The 18,823-nt window shown below is 44.6% G+C and overlaps 1 protein-coding gene across 1 annotated transcript in view; it reads left to right on the top strand.

Annotated features, from left to right (window-relative positions):
- Positions 1 to 18,823, top strand: part of CADPS (calcium dependent secretion activator) — a 173,211-nt gene that overhangs the window by 134,483 nt on the left and 19,905 nt on the right. The window contains exons 28-33 of the mRNA XM_017747151.1: positions 2,253 to 2,400; positions 6,669 to 6,683; positions 8,014 to 8,088; positions 9,151 to 9,234; positions 14,307 to 14,339; positions 16,935 to 17,042. Of these exons, the coding sequence (XP_017602640.1) occupies positions 2,253 to 2,400; positions 6,669 to 6,683; positions 8,014 to 8,088; positions 9,151 to 9,234; positions 14,307 to 14,339; positions 16,935 to 17,042 (463 nt within the window). The remainder of the gene's footprint in view (positions 1 to 2,252; positions 2,401 to 6,668; positions 6,684 to 8,013; positions 8,089 to 9,150; positions 9,235 to 14,306; positions 14,340 to 16,934; positions 17,043 to 18,823) is intronic.

Genomic DNA, 18,823 nt, shown 5'->3' with positions numbered 1-18,823 from the left:
AAATTTCCAACTTTTCCACAGGAGTTTATGTCCATTTGCATTGGAGGTAATGAGGCAAGAAGAAAAAATGAACTTTGCATTTCATTGTGCAAAAATTCATAGAAAATGAGATGAACCAAAGAAAAAATGGATGCCAAATACAGCTGATACATGCTAATATTAACTGCAGCGTGTGGTGTGGCTGTTCTGTACTGCAGTTTTCTGGCCACTGTGCAAGTGTGAGTGTAGCATTTATTTTCAGTATGATCCTCACCAGCTGGATGTGCAGTGTCAGCACAGGGGAAGGCACGTTCAGTCCCTGAAATGCAGGCAGGAAGGCAGACAGCTCAAGGTTTATTCTCTCACCATTCTGGAATAAACCCCAGTGCATTTTAAGTGCAATGAGATGCATTGCACTTAATGTCTTTGACATCGAGCAATTTATTGCAGCAGCTCATCTTTGGTCCTGTGTCTGGCACAAATACTGAGCTTCATTTGTCCTCCAGTTGTCAGGCTGTCCTTTAGGAGAAAAACCAGTGCTGAAGCTCTGCTCGCTGCTCTGCCCCAGCACCACCTGCAAAACTTATTTTCTGGTCTTTTTTCTTTTCACTTGGAGCTAAGGCTCCTTTGCTGTCCCTGCAGCACAGTTATAGCTGCAATGATCTGTAAAAATCAGACCAAGTTAGCTCAGCTGAGATAACTGGGAAAAATAAGGAAATTTCCAGGTACATCTAAAGAAGGGCTTGTGTGCCTGGAAGCCAGGTTTTTTTCCCTGATTTGCCTGAACCTTTCTACAAATGTGTTGCCCCTCTGTAAAAACCTGGCCCAGCTTGTATTGGTACAACTATATATAATGGTTGTGAGCATAAGTAAGTAGGAACATGCTCCTTTCCATGAGGAGATGGAAAATCCCAGTCTTCTTGGGTCCTTTCAGTAATTATCAAGATTCTAGTCCCCGAGTCCAGGCTAAATCTGGCACTGGTAATTAAATCAGTTCAAATGCCACTGCTGATGTAAACCAATATGCTGCCTTCCCTATTTATATCACCTGCAAACAGGGCCTGGCTAAGGTTTCTTTAGCGATTTCAGTTTGACACAACATTTTTCTTCACGTCTGTCTCTGAACTGTTGAATCCATGGAGGAGCCACCCTGCCTTCCACACTGGGTTGTATTTTGGGGCTGTCAGGAAAGCAGCCCATGCAAAGAAGGCCTGTTAACTAATAAATCCAGGCAGAAGGACTTGTATACCAGCTCAGATCTGATCCCAAGAATGGGAGCTTTATGTTCGTAAATGAGTTTTCATTTGCATAACCCTTGGGGGATTGTTCAAGTACAGAATTACTCCTGAGCTGCAGCTGATATTATTTGTTATTTCTAAATTGAAGCTCCTATGTTAATTTATTGGCAGATTCTGTCTGATGTGATAATTCTTCTGTGTTAGGTTAGATTAGTGAAGTACCTCTGGAATATGAAGAGGGGCTCTGAAGAAAGCCAAGGCAGTGCTCACCTCACTGGAAAGCATTCCTGTGTTAGACTCACAAATGCCTTGGTATTTAAAATAGGACACAGTATCATATTTTGTAGGTTTTAGTCTGATGAAGCTTTTCATGTATCATGGTTTGTTACTGCCAGGGATGTCAAATTTGATCTCAGTGAAACCTCAGGAGAGCAGGGAGGTGTGTGATGCGAGTGTGTTCATATGCACATGACTCTGCCTGTGCATGCTTTGCAGACGTATTCTGGTGAATTTGTGTGGTGCAGGGAAACCACTTCTGTGAACTTACAAGTCAATTAAGAACGTCCAGCCAGCAAATACTATCATACCACCATAAATGCAATGATCTGGCAGTGTCTTTTCAGTCAAGAAAGGAAGGTGTTTCTGTTATTTGTGGTTGATATCAGGGAGCAATAGGAGCTTCCTTTGGTATGCCAGGCTGTGGTTATCAATCAGCTAATGCAATCAAATTAAAGATATGTATTGACACTGCTGTTTGTCACATCATCACACTGTTTATCAAGCATAAGGGAGTCACAGTTTACCTGAAACTGTTGAACACTTCATAAATAGTGTCTATTCTGGAAAGGGGGTTTCTTTTTAAAATGGAAAATAATTTTTAGAAAAAACACATTTGTAACAATTGCGTTATGGCACTCCCAACAGCATTCAGCTTTCTGGCTTCTCAAACTCCTCTCAGTATTGTTTCACATTATTATTATTGGCTTCAGTATGTTTAAAAACAACCGAAACATCTTTTTCTACTTTCCTTCACAGAACAAGGATTGCATTTGAAGTAAAACTGCAGAAAACCAGCCGATCAACAGATTTCCGAGTCCCTCAATCAATATGCACCATGTTTAATGTCATGGTGGATGCCAAAGCTCAGTCTACAAAGCTTTGCAGTATGGAAATGGGCCAAGAGGTAAAATGCAGGTTCTTCCTTTCACAGCTTTTAAAGGCAATGCCATGAAATTTCCTGTCTCCTGTTGTGCTCGTTTCCGAAACGTTGTATCGTTTGTGGGTTTAGCCTTCCATAGAGAGTGTGCAGATGAGTGTACAGGGGGTTGCTCTCAAATCTAATGAATAGAAACAATTGGAATCCCTGTCACTTATGAGTGGCTTTTTGCAAGGACTGTGGTATGCATATGGTATCTCTCGAGCTTGGTTGTTGCATGACGACCATATAAATTGAGTCATTAACTGCACCTTGGAGCCAGGTGTCGGCAACACGCTTTCTGTGTATGGCTATTTTCTGTAGACAAACATAAGGAAAGCAGAACTGCCAAGTTGGTGCTGTGATGCATGTAAAGGAAAAAAAACCCCAACAAAACTACAAAAATAAATAACTTCCAAAAGTAGATTGAAATTCTGGCTGCTTTGCCTTTCTCAAGTACTGGCTGTAATCAGCACACTTGATCATTCTGGATTTCCAGGTTCATAATGACTCAAGTTCCCAAACAACAAATCTGTTTTAATTAATTGCTGATTTTTATTTTCTTCTGAAGCCATAGTTGCAGGTTCAAGTTTCTGTGAATTGATCTATGAATTAGAAAGACATGGCAAACTGGAATGAATTAAATGCATCAGAATGCTCATTTTGCTCCAGTGACTTCAAGTCAAATTGAATATTCATATACCAGTCTAGAATAAATTCACAAATGCTGTTCGGCTCACCTATTCCGCTGCTTGTCAGCATTTCCTAGATATGCCTTTTCACTACAGCTTTTCATGGTCAGATTTTGCAGTGAATCACTGCTAGTTGTTCCTGTGTTTTTTCAGTTGTTCACCTCAATTGGTTCCTCTGAAAGAACTTGCTCCAAAGGCCACTGGATGCAGCAGGGCTCTCTGCCCTAATGTCAGTGGTGTTTGGATCAGATTCAGCTGTTCTTTTTATTTTTCTTCTACATATTTCAGTTATGACATTTTATTTGCGACACTCACCTTGTAAGAGTTTTCAGACTGCCCATCATAGGTCTTCCCTTGTCCTCCAGGTCAGCTGAAGCAGATCTTGAGTGGGCTTTTGTTGTCCAAGCCTGGACATGAACTTCTCTACCATTTTCTGTTCCATACTCATACCCATTTGTCTCCCCCAATCCCTCAGCCTGCAGCTGCTGCAGCATCTACCCTGGCAGTGCCCCGTCAGCTGGGAAGGTCCATGTTTGCAATGCTCCCCACTGCAAACCAGGATCAAACCCTTTTACAGGCACAGTCGCTGGGGACAGGGAGATTTTGGAGATCACGGAGACTCTGATATCATGACAGAGGAGGCTCATTGCATTCATTAAACTGTCAGGTTAAGTATTCAGATGGCACAAGACCGATAACATCAGCTGTGCCCAAGTATCATGTGACCAGGCACTCACTGCATCTTTCCATGCTGACTTGTGATACTCTCTGCTTGCCACAGTTTCCTCCAAATTCTGAGCATCAGAACTGCAAGTTCGGCCTGACTCAGACTGCAGGAGACAGGGGAGCAGGCAACCACGCAGTTGCTGCTGGGCTGCAGCTGCAATCAGCTGCAAATCTGCCTGTGCCACTTACAGGAGGTGTTTGGTGCAGCAGCTCAGGGACAGCTGAACTCCTGTGGCAAGCAACAGTTGCTGGGACATGAGGTTTTTAACAGATAGCTAAACTAATAGACCTGTAAAGCCGACGTAAATTATTGGTGCATAATTTACCATTTAGGGCTGCTGTATTTTATACACCCTCCCTTTTTCTTTCTTTTAATGAGTGTTACTACCTCCCCCTCCATTCACTCGTGCCTCTCCGTGTTTTTGGCTATCTCCATCTCCTCTTCTTGAAGCTGTCCAAACCTGTGTGCCAAGATGGTCAGGCTGAGGGGTGCAAAAGCTCACATATAGATCTGTCATTACAACCTAGGAGGGGAGGACAAAATGCCACCCCACCTCTTCCAATCCCGTTGGAAATGATGAGACAGTCAGATAGGCAGCAGAGGCATGGGAACCTGGGTTTCCAGCCTGTGTCTTTCTCAGTAGTATGGGGAGTTGTCTGTGGTCTGTGCCTCACTGAGTCCCCCTGTGACCCCATCTCTGGTGTGTAGCAGCTGCACACGTCAGCAAGGGGAGGAATGAACAGGCAGGGAGGGGTAGAAACTCTCTGATGGGACCATCCATCAGTGCCACAGCCAGCACATGGCTCCTCCAGCCCATGTCCCTGTGCAGACAGTTCAATGGCAGCAAAAAGGGCTCACGCTGCTCACCACAGTGTTCAGGCAGGGTCTTTGGCTTAGACCTAACCAGAGAAGACATTTTTGTTAGAAACAAACCACTGATTTCTCTGACAGTTCAGTCTGTATGTGGGCAGAGACTCTCTCGACACCTTCCTTGACTTTGCTGTGTGGATTCCCTCCCACCCCAAAGGCCTTCCCTTTCACACTACCTTCAGCCACACTCACTTTAGCAGATATTTGAATGCATTTTGCGAGCATTACCCTGTGAAACAAACACCCATCATTTCATTCCATTTCCTTGTCTCTAAAGGCAGCTGTTAAAACATTTGGTAAACATACTTTACCATCTTAAATATTTATTTTTCCTCTGAATTTTTAATACATCTAAGGGGATAAATGTATGTATTAAATGTTTCTCAGTTGGTCTAGTATGTTTCTATTTAATATCTAAGGTCAGATGGTCCTTAGAGAAATACAACGTACACACAATCTGTTACATGACAAGGCAAGATACTCATCACATAAAGTCAAGTTGAATCATTGTAGTGCACTGATTATGGATTGTAATAATTGAGCTAATAGAAAGCTGTGATGAACTTGATCGAGAGTGGGGGCTACGCTGCGTAAAGCAAACCAGCTCTGCGATCTTTAACCTTGAGTGTTTTCATGAGGAATGTGGAAGGAGCTGTTGGAATTGCTGGTTTTGTGAGCCAGGCATCTCTAGCAGCACCAGGCACTCGCTTTCCAAACCGCCACCATCTCTGACCCTGTCCTGGCCGAGGCTCCCCTTCCTGAGGTGGACCTGGGGCTGTGGCACTGGTGGCACAGGGTGCACATGGCTGTGGCTGCCTGGGGCAGGCCCTGTCCTGCATGGTAACTGCCAGGGCACCAGGGCTCGCTCTGCCCTGGGGATTGCGGCTGCGATGGGAATGAGCACTCAGGGTACTGCTACACCACCTTGGTGCATGCACAGGCTCCTCTCCTGCTCTCAGAGCTGTGGTTTTATTCCATTGGGGCTCTTACTTGCTTTTGAAACAAGCTTGTAATTGAACATGCAATAGTCAGTGCATTTCACAGTGGATTGCTTTGCACACAGCTAGTCATGTTTGAGTTCAAACTCATGACTTACTTGATGAAAGCAGTTAGCTGAATGCTTGTTTGCAAAGTTTTACACACACAGAAAATGCGGTTGCAGAAGGAAAACATGATGGGAGAGACACCCCTTCTCCATTTCCCTTAGGAAGTCCTGGCTGTGTCTGCCAAGCACATCAGCAGCTTCTACCTGTACCAAGCTGTTACAGGTCCCTGACACCCCACAGCTGCATTCCAGCTGTGCTGGGAAAGGCCAGGTCAATCCTGGGAGCTGATAAGGCCTAGCTCTGCATTAAAGATTAATCGTAACTATGATCCCATAAGGGACTTGTGTATGTCTTGACCTGCAAAGCAGGACATGGGAATGAAAGCTGCCAGTGCAAGTATCACCCGCTTATTTGTGTATGTTTTTCCCCCGCGTGGGCCCAGCAGATCGCAGCCTGTGGCATGGCGGTGCCAGTTTGTCCTCGTGTCCAGGTGAGGCTTTGAGTGCCCCCAGCCACGCCTTGGGCTGGGATGTGCTGTGCCATGTCCCCTGCCCTGGCCCTGCCACCCCAGTGAAGGCTGTGCGGCTGCCCCGAGGCTGAACCCTGCCTGTCGACAGCCAGTTCCCTTCCTCTTCAGAGCCAAATAAAACCATAAGAGAGTCAGGTGTCAGCTACAATCCGGTCCCTTTGCACTGTTTTACTGCCTGCAAATCCTACAGGTAGCGATCTCTGGTATTTCAGTGAACGGAGGTTTTGACCCCATTTCATTTTCCATTGCTTATTGTTTCTGTGCATGATGCTGCTGTTCTCATACGTCTCTTTTTTTAAAAGATTTTGGTTTATTTATTGTTTATCTTCATATGTTCTTTTTCCTGTCTTTTGCACTTTCCTCTTTATTTCTGTCCCCAATCATCTGAAAAGTTTGCAAAAGAGTGGGTAAGTCTGTCCTACTTTTATTTTCTTTTTCCCAAATTCCTATATTAATGTTACTTCCGTAGAAAAAAATCCACAAACTGTAGAGCAGTTCAGAGTACTGATCAGACACTGAGACCAGCAGCTAGCATTTGTAAAGCCCTCACAGTCTTCCTTCCCAAAGTCTGATTAGTATTTAAAGCAGATTTGTCTCTTTCAATGTGATTTGATGTTAACATTTTAAAACAATATTAATGCCAAGTGGTAATGAATATAGTGACTAGCACCAATGCTTGAAATGTTTGACTGAAAAATCAAATGTTTTGTGTTGGAAAGCAGTCATAATCAGGATTTTCGCAGTCCATTGAAAATAAGAATATACTGTATGTTTTCACTAATTAAATCTTGTATTGGAAACAGGTCTTTTCTAAATTAGTAGAAGACTGTATTTTAGTACCTATTCTAGCCATATTGCAGCTGATTGCGTCAGAGCTCCCAAGCTGAGCAAGGTTTGGCGTGTGCAGAAATTGGGTTGAAGACTCAGAAACGCTGGTGCTCCAGGCACAGGCCTTGGTCAGCCAGTGCTGAGCTACTGCCATGGGATCTGCCGTTGTCCAGGGCTCAGGGCTGCACTGCCTGCTGGCTTTTGCATGGGACAAAAAGGCTTGTCATGGTTTGTTGGGTGGTTTTTAAATCTATCTCACAGTATAAAACAGCAAAGTGTTTGAACGAGTGCTTAACTTGAGCCATGTGCCTGCTGAACCTAGGGTAACACAGGTTCAGCTGCTTTGCTGCAGTAGGTGGGAAGGGTGCAGCACCATTCCCCGTGGTTGAGCCCACTGCAAGCTCCCCTGAAACAGCGCATCCTCCCCATTCCCATGCTGAGGGCTGGGTGGTTTGTGGTGCCCTGGGAAAGGGCTGACTATTCCCCTCCAGCAGCAGGTGTATCCCATTGTCCGCTGCAATCCGTGTGCAAGATGGGCAGGATAGTGCCCATGGAAGTGGAGCAAAGGGACTTCGGAGTCTCTAGGAGCACTAGGTGCTGGTTCTCACAGGGATGGTAGAGCCTCCCCTCTGACATCCACACATGGCTTCCAGAGCTGCGGGCACACAGAAGAGGGCAGGGTTTGCCCTGCTTCAAAACTGATGCAGGATTTTCCTGAATTCAGGGTCTCTGCTACAAGTGTAAGTAGTCACTGGCTACTGCAGTGGGGCCGAGGGTAATAAGCTGCATAATTCTTTGGTTTAATACTATATATTGTGGCTTACCAAGGGAAGAGACTGACAAGTGTAGAGCTGTTGGCTGTGATCAATGCTAATACTTTCCTCCCCCTCTCCTTTTATTTTTCTTTAGCACCAGTACCATTCAAAAATAGATGAACTAATTGAGGAAACCGTCAAAGAAATGATAACACTCCTAGTGGCAAAGGTAACCCTCGGCTTCAGGTGAAGTGATTCACTGTTAACATTGCATCTTTAATATGTGCGTTTCCATTAAAATGTGACACATTAGGATGTTGAATTGGCTTCTTGTTTCTCACAGGCAAGATCATACATCTCCCAGTCCTTTCATGGTGACTCTTTGTTGATTAGAAACTGCGTGAGATGTAATACTCTGCTAGCAGGATTGCCATACTGGGCCAGAAGTGGCTTTAAGGAAGGGGTGTTATGTTAAAGGGGATGGTCAGCATCACCTCACGGCACTGGGGTTAGCTGCAGTCAGGGGGTGGCACTGCTAAATGCTGCTGCAGAGCCATTGGGGTGGCATGCAGAGGTGGTCACCACTCCTACACATGAGGTTGTGTGGACAAAATAGCTCATCTTGTGCAAGATCACCATATGCTCTTCCAAGAAATTAATTTAGAGGTGACAGTAGTGGGAAATACATTTGAAAATGTCAGGTTTAATTGTTTGGAAATTGTTTTTTATCAGAGTCAGCTCCTGTAGCTCAGCTGCCAGCATTCCCCTTGGGTGGTTGTGTAGGTCTGGTGTGTTGTGCTAACACGGAGGGGAATTGGAATGTAAGGAAAAAGATGGTGGGGTGTGTTTTCCTCTAGTTTCAAACTTTCTGAGAACAAGTCATCCCTATTATACAGTGGAGACCTTTAAACATGATCCGCCAACATATGCCAGTTCAATTCTTCTGCAAGAATACCCAGCTAGCTGCGTGCTTGCCATTGCATACTGGGAGCAGGAACCAGAGCCTTCCCCATCCAGAGAGGCTCTGCTGGATTCCCCACACACTGCACCCACCTTCTGTCCCCTGCACCACCCAGGACACTGAGGGGTGATTCCCAGTCAGCAAGAGGTGCACCACGGCAGCCAAAAGGAAGCACTGCATTCTCCCCACTCCCTGCCCACTGTGCTCAGGGACAGGTGGTCCATTCCTTTGGCAATGCTGAGAGGTCCACTGGCTTCTTTGAGGGTGATGCAGATTTTTACACCTTTTTCCAACTATTAAAAATAATTGCAGTATTTTTTGTCTTCATAGTTTGTCACCATTTTGGAAGGAGTTTTGGCCAAACTGTCTAGATACGATGAAGGAACTTTGTTTTCTTCATTCCTGTCATTTACTGTAAGTACAGACCATCGTTTCCTTTCTTTTTCTTTTTCTTTTTTTTTTTTCCTGAGTTGTAACCTCCTGCCCTCCCAGGACTAGATCAGCTACCTAATATTTATTCCATTCTGTGATGTTTGATCACTTTAACCCCCACATGAATAGACAAATGACCTGTATGAAGATATACAGCACATAAACACCCCAGATGCACAGAGTAAAGCCATCTCCATCCATTGTTCAGCTTGGTGAAGTTTATTCTGTAGAGGATACATATGAAGATGAAAAAAACCATTGCACTGTACATGCAATTTGCTTCATTGTCACTTCACATGACAGGTGTGTTCCTCTCAGTCTTCTGGCCATAACAGTGACCATCTTACATAGTAAACAGCAAAATAAGGGAGACCTAGGGCATGCCTATGTGTTTCTAAAAGAGAACAAGGTAGGGCAAATGCCATGAGGTCACGAAGCACAAGGTGCCTCTCATGCCATATTTCTCCCTAGCACTGAGGAACCAATCCACAGCTCACCAGGTATTTCCTAGCAAGGTATAGGACCAGGCCAATATCTGTGCAAAACTGGCCTCAATATCCAGCAATGATACAATTTGAGCTGTATTCCAGAAAAGTGTTGTGACAGCTTCTTAGGATGAACACATGGCAGCTGATTTCCAAAGGTCTTCTGAAAATGCATGTGCCAGAAAGTTTACAAGAATGTCTCTATGCAAGCAGGACTTCACTCCTCTCAGCTCACAGACAGCTGTGCACATGAATGCCTGTGGCTGGGCAGTTTGGAAAGTTGTGTTCATGTTTCACACCCCAGCCCTGTTGCCTTCACGTGCAGCCTCTCCTGCACTCACTTGTTCACAGAGACTGGGCAAGAGGCAGAAGGCACTTCTCTGCAAACTGGGAAGGCTTTCCAAAATCTCATTTTGGAGTTGTCTTAGTTACTTGCAGATGTCTGCTGTTTGCTACTCTTGGGCCCTTTTGCTGAGTTTGAGGCAGTTTGTAGGATCCATTTGGAAATGGAGATGGATTTAGGAAGGCTTAACAGCAGAGGCAATAAACTGCTCTTGGCAGCTTTGTGTGCACAGTCTGGCAGCTTATCTGAACCACAAAGCATTCTGCCTTTTCAGGTGTGCTGGAGGCACTTTGTTCTTCAGAGAAGAGAGAAAGGGAGGGTATTCCTTTCACTGCCCTGCAGTGCGCTTCTTCTCCCAGGATAAACCCTGTGTGGTTACAGCCCCAGGGCTGTGCTCATCCCTGCTTGAGGGGATGCAGGGTATGGCTTGGGTTGGATACCTGGATACCTTCCCTCATTCCAGTGCTATGGAGGGTAAGGAAATGCTTGTGTGCCAGCAGCAGAGGATGTGGAGGCGGCAGCTTTTCAGGCATCGGAAGTACCAGCATCAGCCCGTGTAGACAGTGTAATGTGCAGCCCTTCCTTCTCTGTGAATCCAAGCTGTTCTTCGGTTGATGCTGCGCTGCTCCCACCACATCCTACTGTTTACACTGCTGAGTGCTGCTCCCTTTGGTTGCTGAGCAAAGCCCTGGCTGCACCTGGGCTCTGGGCACCTCTCAGAACCAGCACGTGGGTGCATGGGGTTCAGGCATCCTCTCTGCTGCTCCTTGGACGTTTTACTGATAGTTAACTGCCCCAGCAGCAGCAAAACAGTCTCTCCCACTCCAACAGCCCCACAGCCTTCGAACATGGTCCCAAAGCCTCAATTTCCTGAGTTTCCAGTCAGGAAAGGATGTGTATCCAAAGAGCTGCTGTGCATGGTGTGTGCATGTCTCCAGGAAAGTGTTGGTCCCTCACTCACAGCAAGTGGGCTGGGCACACAGCAGAGGAGCAGGATTGCTCCTTCCTGATGAAGGGACGTCTGTCTCTCGCTTTGGTCCCCATGTTTGCTGGGAGCCGCTGGGAGCCACTGGGAGAGGAGGTGGAGGAGCAGCCCTGACCCCTTTGGCACGGGGCTTAGCAAGTCTCCTCTCCCTGCAGTAGTAATGTGACTCGTTGTGTTTAGTCTTTGCAGTGAGAAATACAGAATCTCTCTCTTGTTACAGCATGCTTGCACCACCTCCCACGTTTTCCCTGTCTGAACAAATACAACGAAGTGTGATGGTCCAAGCCACTGAGCTCCAGAAAGCATTAGTCTCCCACCCCCTTCCACCAACTTCTTTCATCGCATGTTTTCCAGGCGCTCTGCAAGTGACATGTACTCGGGGGTCTTGTGACAGACAGTTTTATCACCTAGTAGGATATCCTCATTTCCAATTCTTGCCTCGAAATTCAAGATAAATATAATGCATCTGTTGTCCTAATAAATTCTCACTAGCCACTTCTCCTTGCAGAGAACTTTGAGAGGAAAACACCCTTCTAAATTTGGCCAGACTTTTTTTTTTTCTGTTTGTTGCTACATTTCAGTGCATCTTGGTGGCAGCAGCCCAGGCCCTGGCTGGGTGTCTGCATGTACAGATCCACTGACCAAATTCTCTGTGTTCTGGGTTGCCTCTGTAGGCAGAGCATTACACCTGTGGTAATTATAACCAAAGATTCCATGTTACCCAAGGGAGACAGAAGTAAATGGTCTTATTTTTGTTCTGCGCAAAATTTGTATGGTAAACTGAGACGTTTCATGGCAAAGTCACATACTTTGTGAAAAACGGCAGCCTAGCAAAAATCACACAACATCCGGCAGTTTGGAAATTTCACTAAATGTAGCCAAATCTGAGTTTAAAGAAAAACAAGTAATTATTCTGATTAAAGGAGAGTGGGCAGGAGAAGCAGCTCAGTTTTTTTGTGGGTGGAGGGAGGAGATCACAGGAAGCTGAGTTATTCTTGTTGCCTCTTGACTTTGGAGAAGGTAGTTTGAAAGTGGCACTAAGTTGGACCCAAGAGTGCTAAATCCACACTCAGCTGGCAAGTTTGCCTCTGCCTGGCATCATGCTCTGTGTGATATTTGAAGGTACTGGTCTAGCCCTGAGCAAGGACCCCAGCTTGAGTTTTGCAGGCTGTTAAGCTGCATCATTTTCCAGGCTTTCCTCCTGGTTGTTGGGCTTTGCTGCTCAGAAAAAGTGATGGTTTGGTGCTTGCGTGGGCACCCTGCCTGAGTGGGTGTGCCATGACTGCCTGCTTTCCTGGAGCTGCATCTACTGGATGGGCTCCAGCTGCCTTCATGCATGGAGGCTGAGGCTCCTCTGCTCCCATTCCGCAGGAGCAAGGGATAGCACTTCACCACTTCGCAAGAAAATTGTGAGGATAAATGCAGAGACAGGGCAAGGTATCCAGACAGCTGACTGGAAACAGGAATACCTGGAGACAAGACAAGTGTTTGCTCTGGTGCTGATTTTGCTGCCTACTTCATAAACTCATGTGCTGGGACGTGCTCCGTTCCCCTGCAGCCCCTCCAGCAGCCAGACCTGGGGTCACGTCGCAGCAGCAGGCGCTCGATGCCCTCCTCCTGCCCTTCCCTCTGTTCTTGCCCCCCGGCTCGGCAGCCCGGGCGCTGCCAATACTCGCGCCGTGTTCACCTCGGCAATTACCACCAGTCTGGTCTTTTGTATCGCCTCATTGTGCTTAATTATGCGCCCCCCCCACACACCATATGAGTGCTTCCACCCACTCTCACATTCTGTCTCACACATACATTCATTCTCTCATTCGGGACACATAATTTATTCATCCCAAGATGCAACTGTGTTCGTGTTATATTTAGGCTGTTTTAATGGTAGCTTTAGAAATATTTAAAAGCAGGTGAGCTTTTACACCCAAACAAAGATGGCCGGCAACGCTTACCCTAATTAAAAGCAGAAGCGTTGTGGAAAATCCCAGCCATACTCTTTCTAGACACTGTGCCTTATGCTACAGTGGGAAAAAGGTCTCTGTGGCCAGCTGGGCACTGCTCAGTTGGAAGAGTTGGCCCTGACGTCAGGGGCCAACCCACCTCCCACGCCAGGCAATGTGCACCCTGCTGCATGGGAAACCACAGACAAAGTCAATTTGGGGTCTTGCAGATCCCACCAGCTTGTGAGGACACCACGGAGTGCAGTGTCCATCTCTGATACCCTCCCTCCAATAGCATCTTCTAAAAAGGGAGGAAAATCAGGGAAAAATGATTTAGCTGTTCAGTCTGGGAAGCAGAAAAGCTTCAGGGCACTTCTGCATGGCATGGCATGAGCACACTGCCCCAACATGGTCTGCAAGCTCTTGCCAGCATCAGGGCCAGCAGAAAGGGGGAAAATAATAACCTTTGTTTTGAATTGACTGATGTGAGGGAGACACAAGTGAGTGCCCGAGAGGCTGCATATAAGGGCAACAGGGCTGGGGTGTGAAATGTGAACACAACTTTCCAACCAGCCCAGCCACAGGCATTCATGTGCAAAACTTCTCAAAAAACCCTCAGCCTAACAGAGTATCACAGAATGGTTTGGGTTGGAAGGGACCTTAAAAATCATCACATTCCAACCCTCCTGCCACAGGCAAGGACACCTTCCACTATCCAGGTTACTCAAAGCCCCATCCAGCCTGGTCTTGATAATGTCCCAGGCTGCAGCATTCACAACTGGGGAAGAACACCATGGGCAGGACAATGGGAAGGGAGCAAAATTAGGGTCCTTCAGGTGCTTTCTTGTGTCTAGCTTGGTGCAGGCCCCTGCCAGACTCACCATGCCATCATGCCCCTGCTCCCGGAGGAGCTGCCATTGCTCCTGGGATACAGCTCCCAACAGGAGAGACGTGGCTTGGGAGACACGTGGCATCAGGTGGAGAGGGAGGCCTCCAAAGAAAATAACTATGTCTTCTTACGAACCCCATCTTCCCCCGCTCGCTGAAGTAGATGCACAACTCCCACACTATCATCTGTTGCTATTAGAGCTTTAGCAGCAGTCAATTTACCTCTCCAAAAAAAAACAACAACAAAAATACCACCCTTTTAGACAGGAAAGTGAGTTTCATCACCCTTTTCAACCTACTCAGCATTATGTTGTCCCAAGTTTTGCTGGAGATGGTCTTACAGAGTTTAAAGAAAAAAACAAAGACCTGAAAAGGTACTGATGGTGTTAACTCTCCTTTTGTTCCTTTTACAGGTGAAGGCTGCTTCCAAATACGTGGATGTACCTGTAAGCACAATTTAAACAACTTCTGTCACAGTAATTTGCATTGTGCTTTGGTTTATGGCATGTGTAGCAACCCACATTATGCATTAACAGCCAAGACTGAACCATGGGCCTTCATACTTCTAACATTTGAACTGGAAACGATATCTCCATTATGTTAATAATGAGCAGTTACCCTCTTATAGAGACCTATGAGGCTGTTTAGGCAACAATTTGCAGATGGTGTCAAAAAGGTACCATATTTATGCAATTGGCTTGAATCACATTTGAAAAAAAAAATGAGAGCAGTGCATTCTGTTAATTCTTCATTTGGACTTGTACAAATACAGTATAATTTCCAAACAAAAAGTCCAGACATGTTACAACTGAGCCAACACACATCTAACACATTAGCTAATCTATTTTATTTTTGTTCTTCTAATTGTCGGTTTATTTTACTTTTTTGGAAAATGACTTTTTTATTACTTTGGGGAAATGGTGATGAGCTAGCAACATGTGTTTGGGAAATTGTTAATGAAAATAATTTTTTTCCATTTTTCTGTAATTGGTGTAGGAAAACTGTACATCGTCTCCTCTAATTAGACCTTGATTCATAAGGAAAAGAGCCCTTAACGTTCTTAGACAGAGCACTTAACTTGCCAGAAATTTACATTTAAATTAAGTTGAAGTGTAATATATGAATGTTGGCTGGAATAAGGGGTTACTGTAACATTTACAGGCAGAAAGATCCTGAGCAACTGCAAATGCAAAAAAATAGATCTTAATATACCACACCAGTTCCTGCACCCAGTTAGACTGGGCAGTGGAAATGAAGAGCAACTCAGTTGAGTTTGATGATGTGTATGTATAATGTGTGTATATTTAATGCAGGTGGATTGCTCTGCATGCTTTCATATGACAATGTGATAAATTTATCAGACATCTTGGACCACATCCTCTGCATTTGGTGTTTCCATCCCTTTAGCCCAACTTAAACATTCTCTACAAAATTATTGTATCTTGAGCCTAGCATGGAAAAGACAAACTCTTGAACAGTAAGAAGTGTTGCTTGGTTTAAAATACCCCAATGCAGATCTTGGCATCCTGTTCTCTTGGAGTAATAAAAACAAGATTTTGAGAGCAAAACTCAGAATTTATTTCTTGCCCTGAAAATGTGGAGATCCTTCAGTTGAAATTCCTAGTTGTTTCAGTGCATCTTAAATATTTAGTCATCAGAAATTTGAGCACAGAACAGTTATTTTAAGTAACTTCTAGGGCAAAGCATGTCCTTCTCTGAGGCCTCTGTGTTCCTGGAAAGCAAAGCATCTCCAGGGAAATAGTCTCAGTAAAATGCTATGTAACCTTTCCAAGCTTTTCCAAAAGCTTTGTACCTGGGACACCCTTGTGAGGTCTGCAGCAGGGTCTGCTCCCCTCCTCGAAGCCAGACAGATGCTCTAGTTCTTTGTGTAAATCAGAACAGAAAACATTCACCTGGGTTAGCTTTCAGTTGTTTCCCCACCTGGCCCTGGAAACAAAGCCATATTACAGTGGCTTCCTTGACAGCTTCAACATTTTTAATGAACTCAACCACCAGATCCACACAGCTCCCAGACCGGTGCAGAGGCCACCCCATGGTCCGTGAGCCACTGCCTTTCCAGGGGAAGGAGAAAGAAAAACCTGTTTGACTAGAGGACAGAGGGGAAATCCTGGTGTTGAACAGAAACCCACCACTTAAATCTAATTCCGCAAATGTTAGTTAAATCTAATTCTGCAATTCTGTTGCAATTGTCTGGGTACAAACCAATCCATCTAATCCTGCCTTGGAATGGGCATGATCAGCAGACTGAAAATTGCTTGGAAGTGTAACACTTGACTACTGCCACGTTTGTGTTGTCCTCATTGTTTTTCAAATTAATACCTTGTCATTGTTGCAGTAGGTGTTAAGAAATGTCACTGCCTTTCCAAGGGCCAAGCACTGGCCCTTTGCTTGATAATTGTTTGCTTTGTATTAAAAAACTCCCTTCCTACTGCTTTCCAAACTGTCCTCATTTTCACCCTGGAAATTACATGGATGTGTTAACTAACTTCAATTTACAGTGGCTGACAATCCTATCTTGCAGAGAAATGATACTCTGTGATCTGAGGTAAATCACAGTAATGGAAACTAATGACACTAGTTATTAACAAACTTACAATGTGCCACACAAATTTAAGTTTTGTGGCAGCTCTTGTAATGACTCGTGTTACCATATTTTAATGGGTTACCTTTGAGGTAAGTTTGAATCCAATATATCAAGCAATGTGAACTCAAACAAGATTTTTTTTTAAAGTATTTTCCCATCCAGCTGCTTCAGTTCCCATTTGCTTTAAAGCAATGCTGTTATGTCCAAAATATTGCATACTTGTAGGTTACTCTTTAAAAATCAGTTAAATTCTGCAGAGAGCTGTTGAAATGTGACATCAGGTAAGTGTCCATCAGGTAAGGAAAGGGTGAATTGCAGAAGGACAGCAAGAGATGGAAGAGAAGAAAAAGCAGTGATGAGACTGGGCACAGACGAGTTGCCCCCTGCATCACTATTCATGTTTTTCTCTCTCTCTTTTCTTCTCTCCTCCATGCAGAAGCCAGGAATGGATGTTGCTGATGCCTATGTGACATTTGTCCGCCACTCTCAGGATGTCCTGCGTGATAAGGTCAATGAGGAGATGTATATAGAAAGGTTATTTGATGTAAGTAAATGCCCTCTCCTATTTGGACACCAAGCAGGAGAGACCCAAAATGTGACAAAATAAGACAGGAGGATAAGTCACATTTTGAGAAAATTTATTGGTTATACCTTTAAAAAAGAAATCTTTCCTTTCTTTCTGACTGAGGCTTGTATCTGCTCTCTGCCTGCTTTAAATCTCTACTCTAGTCCACTGTGTCTTAGTCTGTGTGTGGATTTTAAAAAAACAGTATCTTCTAAGAGAGCTCTTTAATATGTTTAAGCTTGTGTAAATTTCTCTCTATCAGAACATCTCAGTCATTGTTCTTACTGTTAAAATTTGAGCCACGTTTTTGGCAGATGTGTTTGCTAAGGGTCATCTCTTCTGCACATTTTGCATTGTTTCATTGACAAGCACTGCAAATCTGACAGCAAATTAAACATACTAAACTTTAATTTTAAAAGCTATCAAAACAGAACTGATTATGAATGGACTTTGGTATAAAGGAGGACCATGTTGTGGTGCCTGACACTAAAGGTAAATTTGAGACATGGTCTTCCTGTTCAAGATGGCTGGTAGGAACTGACCCAGAGGTTCGCAGCTAATTTTCGGTTGGACAAGATCAGTTTATTGGACTGTGAGAGAACAGTGACCTGTGATGCCTGGGTTTTTTAGGCTTGGATGCATGTTAAAAGTATCTCTATTTCTGTTGCTCTTGTTTTGTTACGGGCTTTCTGTCCTTGTAGCTGTTCTATAGCAAAGGTTTTCTGTTGATGACCATCCTGCAGCATTAGTGTTTCAGTGTCTCTAGGGTATTTGTCTGTATCTCAATTTTTGTTTGAAGCAGCTTCTTTCCCTACTTTCCTTCCTTCCATCTCTCAGCCGTGCCATGTCTCAATCTCCTGGTCTGGAACTCTAACAGCCTTTTGTGCTTTCTTTACTCACTCTTTTGCTTCCTCACTGTGCAGGGAAAGCTTCTTTTTCCCCAACCAACTTCCTCCTTCACTTGATACCTCTGTTTCTGCACATTACCTGTCCCTCAGAAACCTCTTCTTCCTTTACAATTCTCACTCTTTGTTTCACCAATATCTTACCAGATTAAAATGGAACTTATCTCTCATGTCAAATGTTTTATCACATTATATCAAGTGGCATGAATTAAGAGTCAAATAATCTTACTGTGTACATCTACTAGCATGACCCATACCCACTGAGAATGCCTCATTCATGCACGGAGCACAGCAGTGCCTCCTCCAGGCTCGGCTCGTGCTCACTCTGGGGAGAGTTTGCAGCGTGAGCACCAGACGCAAATCACCCATCAAGCAGGCATGGGGAGAAAAAACAAAACATAAAACAAAAGACTGTCGCTTCCATCTGCAGCGGGCCTGCGAGTGCATTGCTCGTTTGTGTTGAAATTTATTCCACGAGCAGTTAAATTTCCAGAGCTCATCTGGACTGTTCTTTTCAATGCCCACACTGCCTTTTCCCTCATGCTTTCCCTATGATTCACAGTTGGTGTGTTTGTACCCTTTTAGGCCATTATTTCCAATTTTCAAAAGGCTGTAATTAGCACAAATATTGATTTCAGTTTGATCCACTCATACTTGGTTTTACCAAGCTATATTTTAAACAAATTAACGGTTGACATGAACAAAAAAAAAAAGAGCAGCTACCTTGGTGGAAAGCAAAAAATGCAAAACCCTTCTTTCCCTCCCTGACTTCCTCCAAGTCTCCCTGATCCATGTGGAATTAAATAATCAAGGATAGGGTTTTTACATTGCTCTGCCTGTTTTGACCTACACTGG

This window comes from Corvus brachyrhynchos, unplaced genomic scaffold (genome assembly GCF_000691975.1).
Source record: "Corvus brachyrhynchos isolate BGI_N302 unplaced genomic scaffold, ASM69197v1 scaffold91, whole genome shotgun sequence".
Taxonomy (NCBI): domain Eukaryota; kingdom Metazoa; phylum Chordata; class Aves; order Passeriformes; family Corvidae; genus Corvus; species Corvus brachyrhynchos.
Note: the sequence above shows the minus strand (reverse complement) of the source record. Positions and strands in the feature narration are given on the sequence as shown.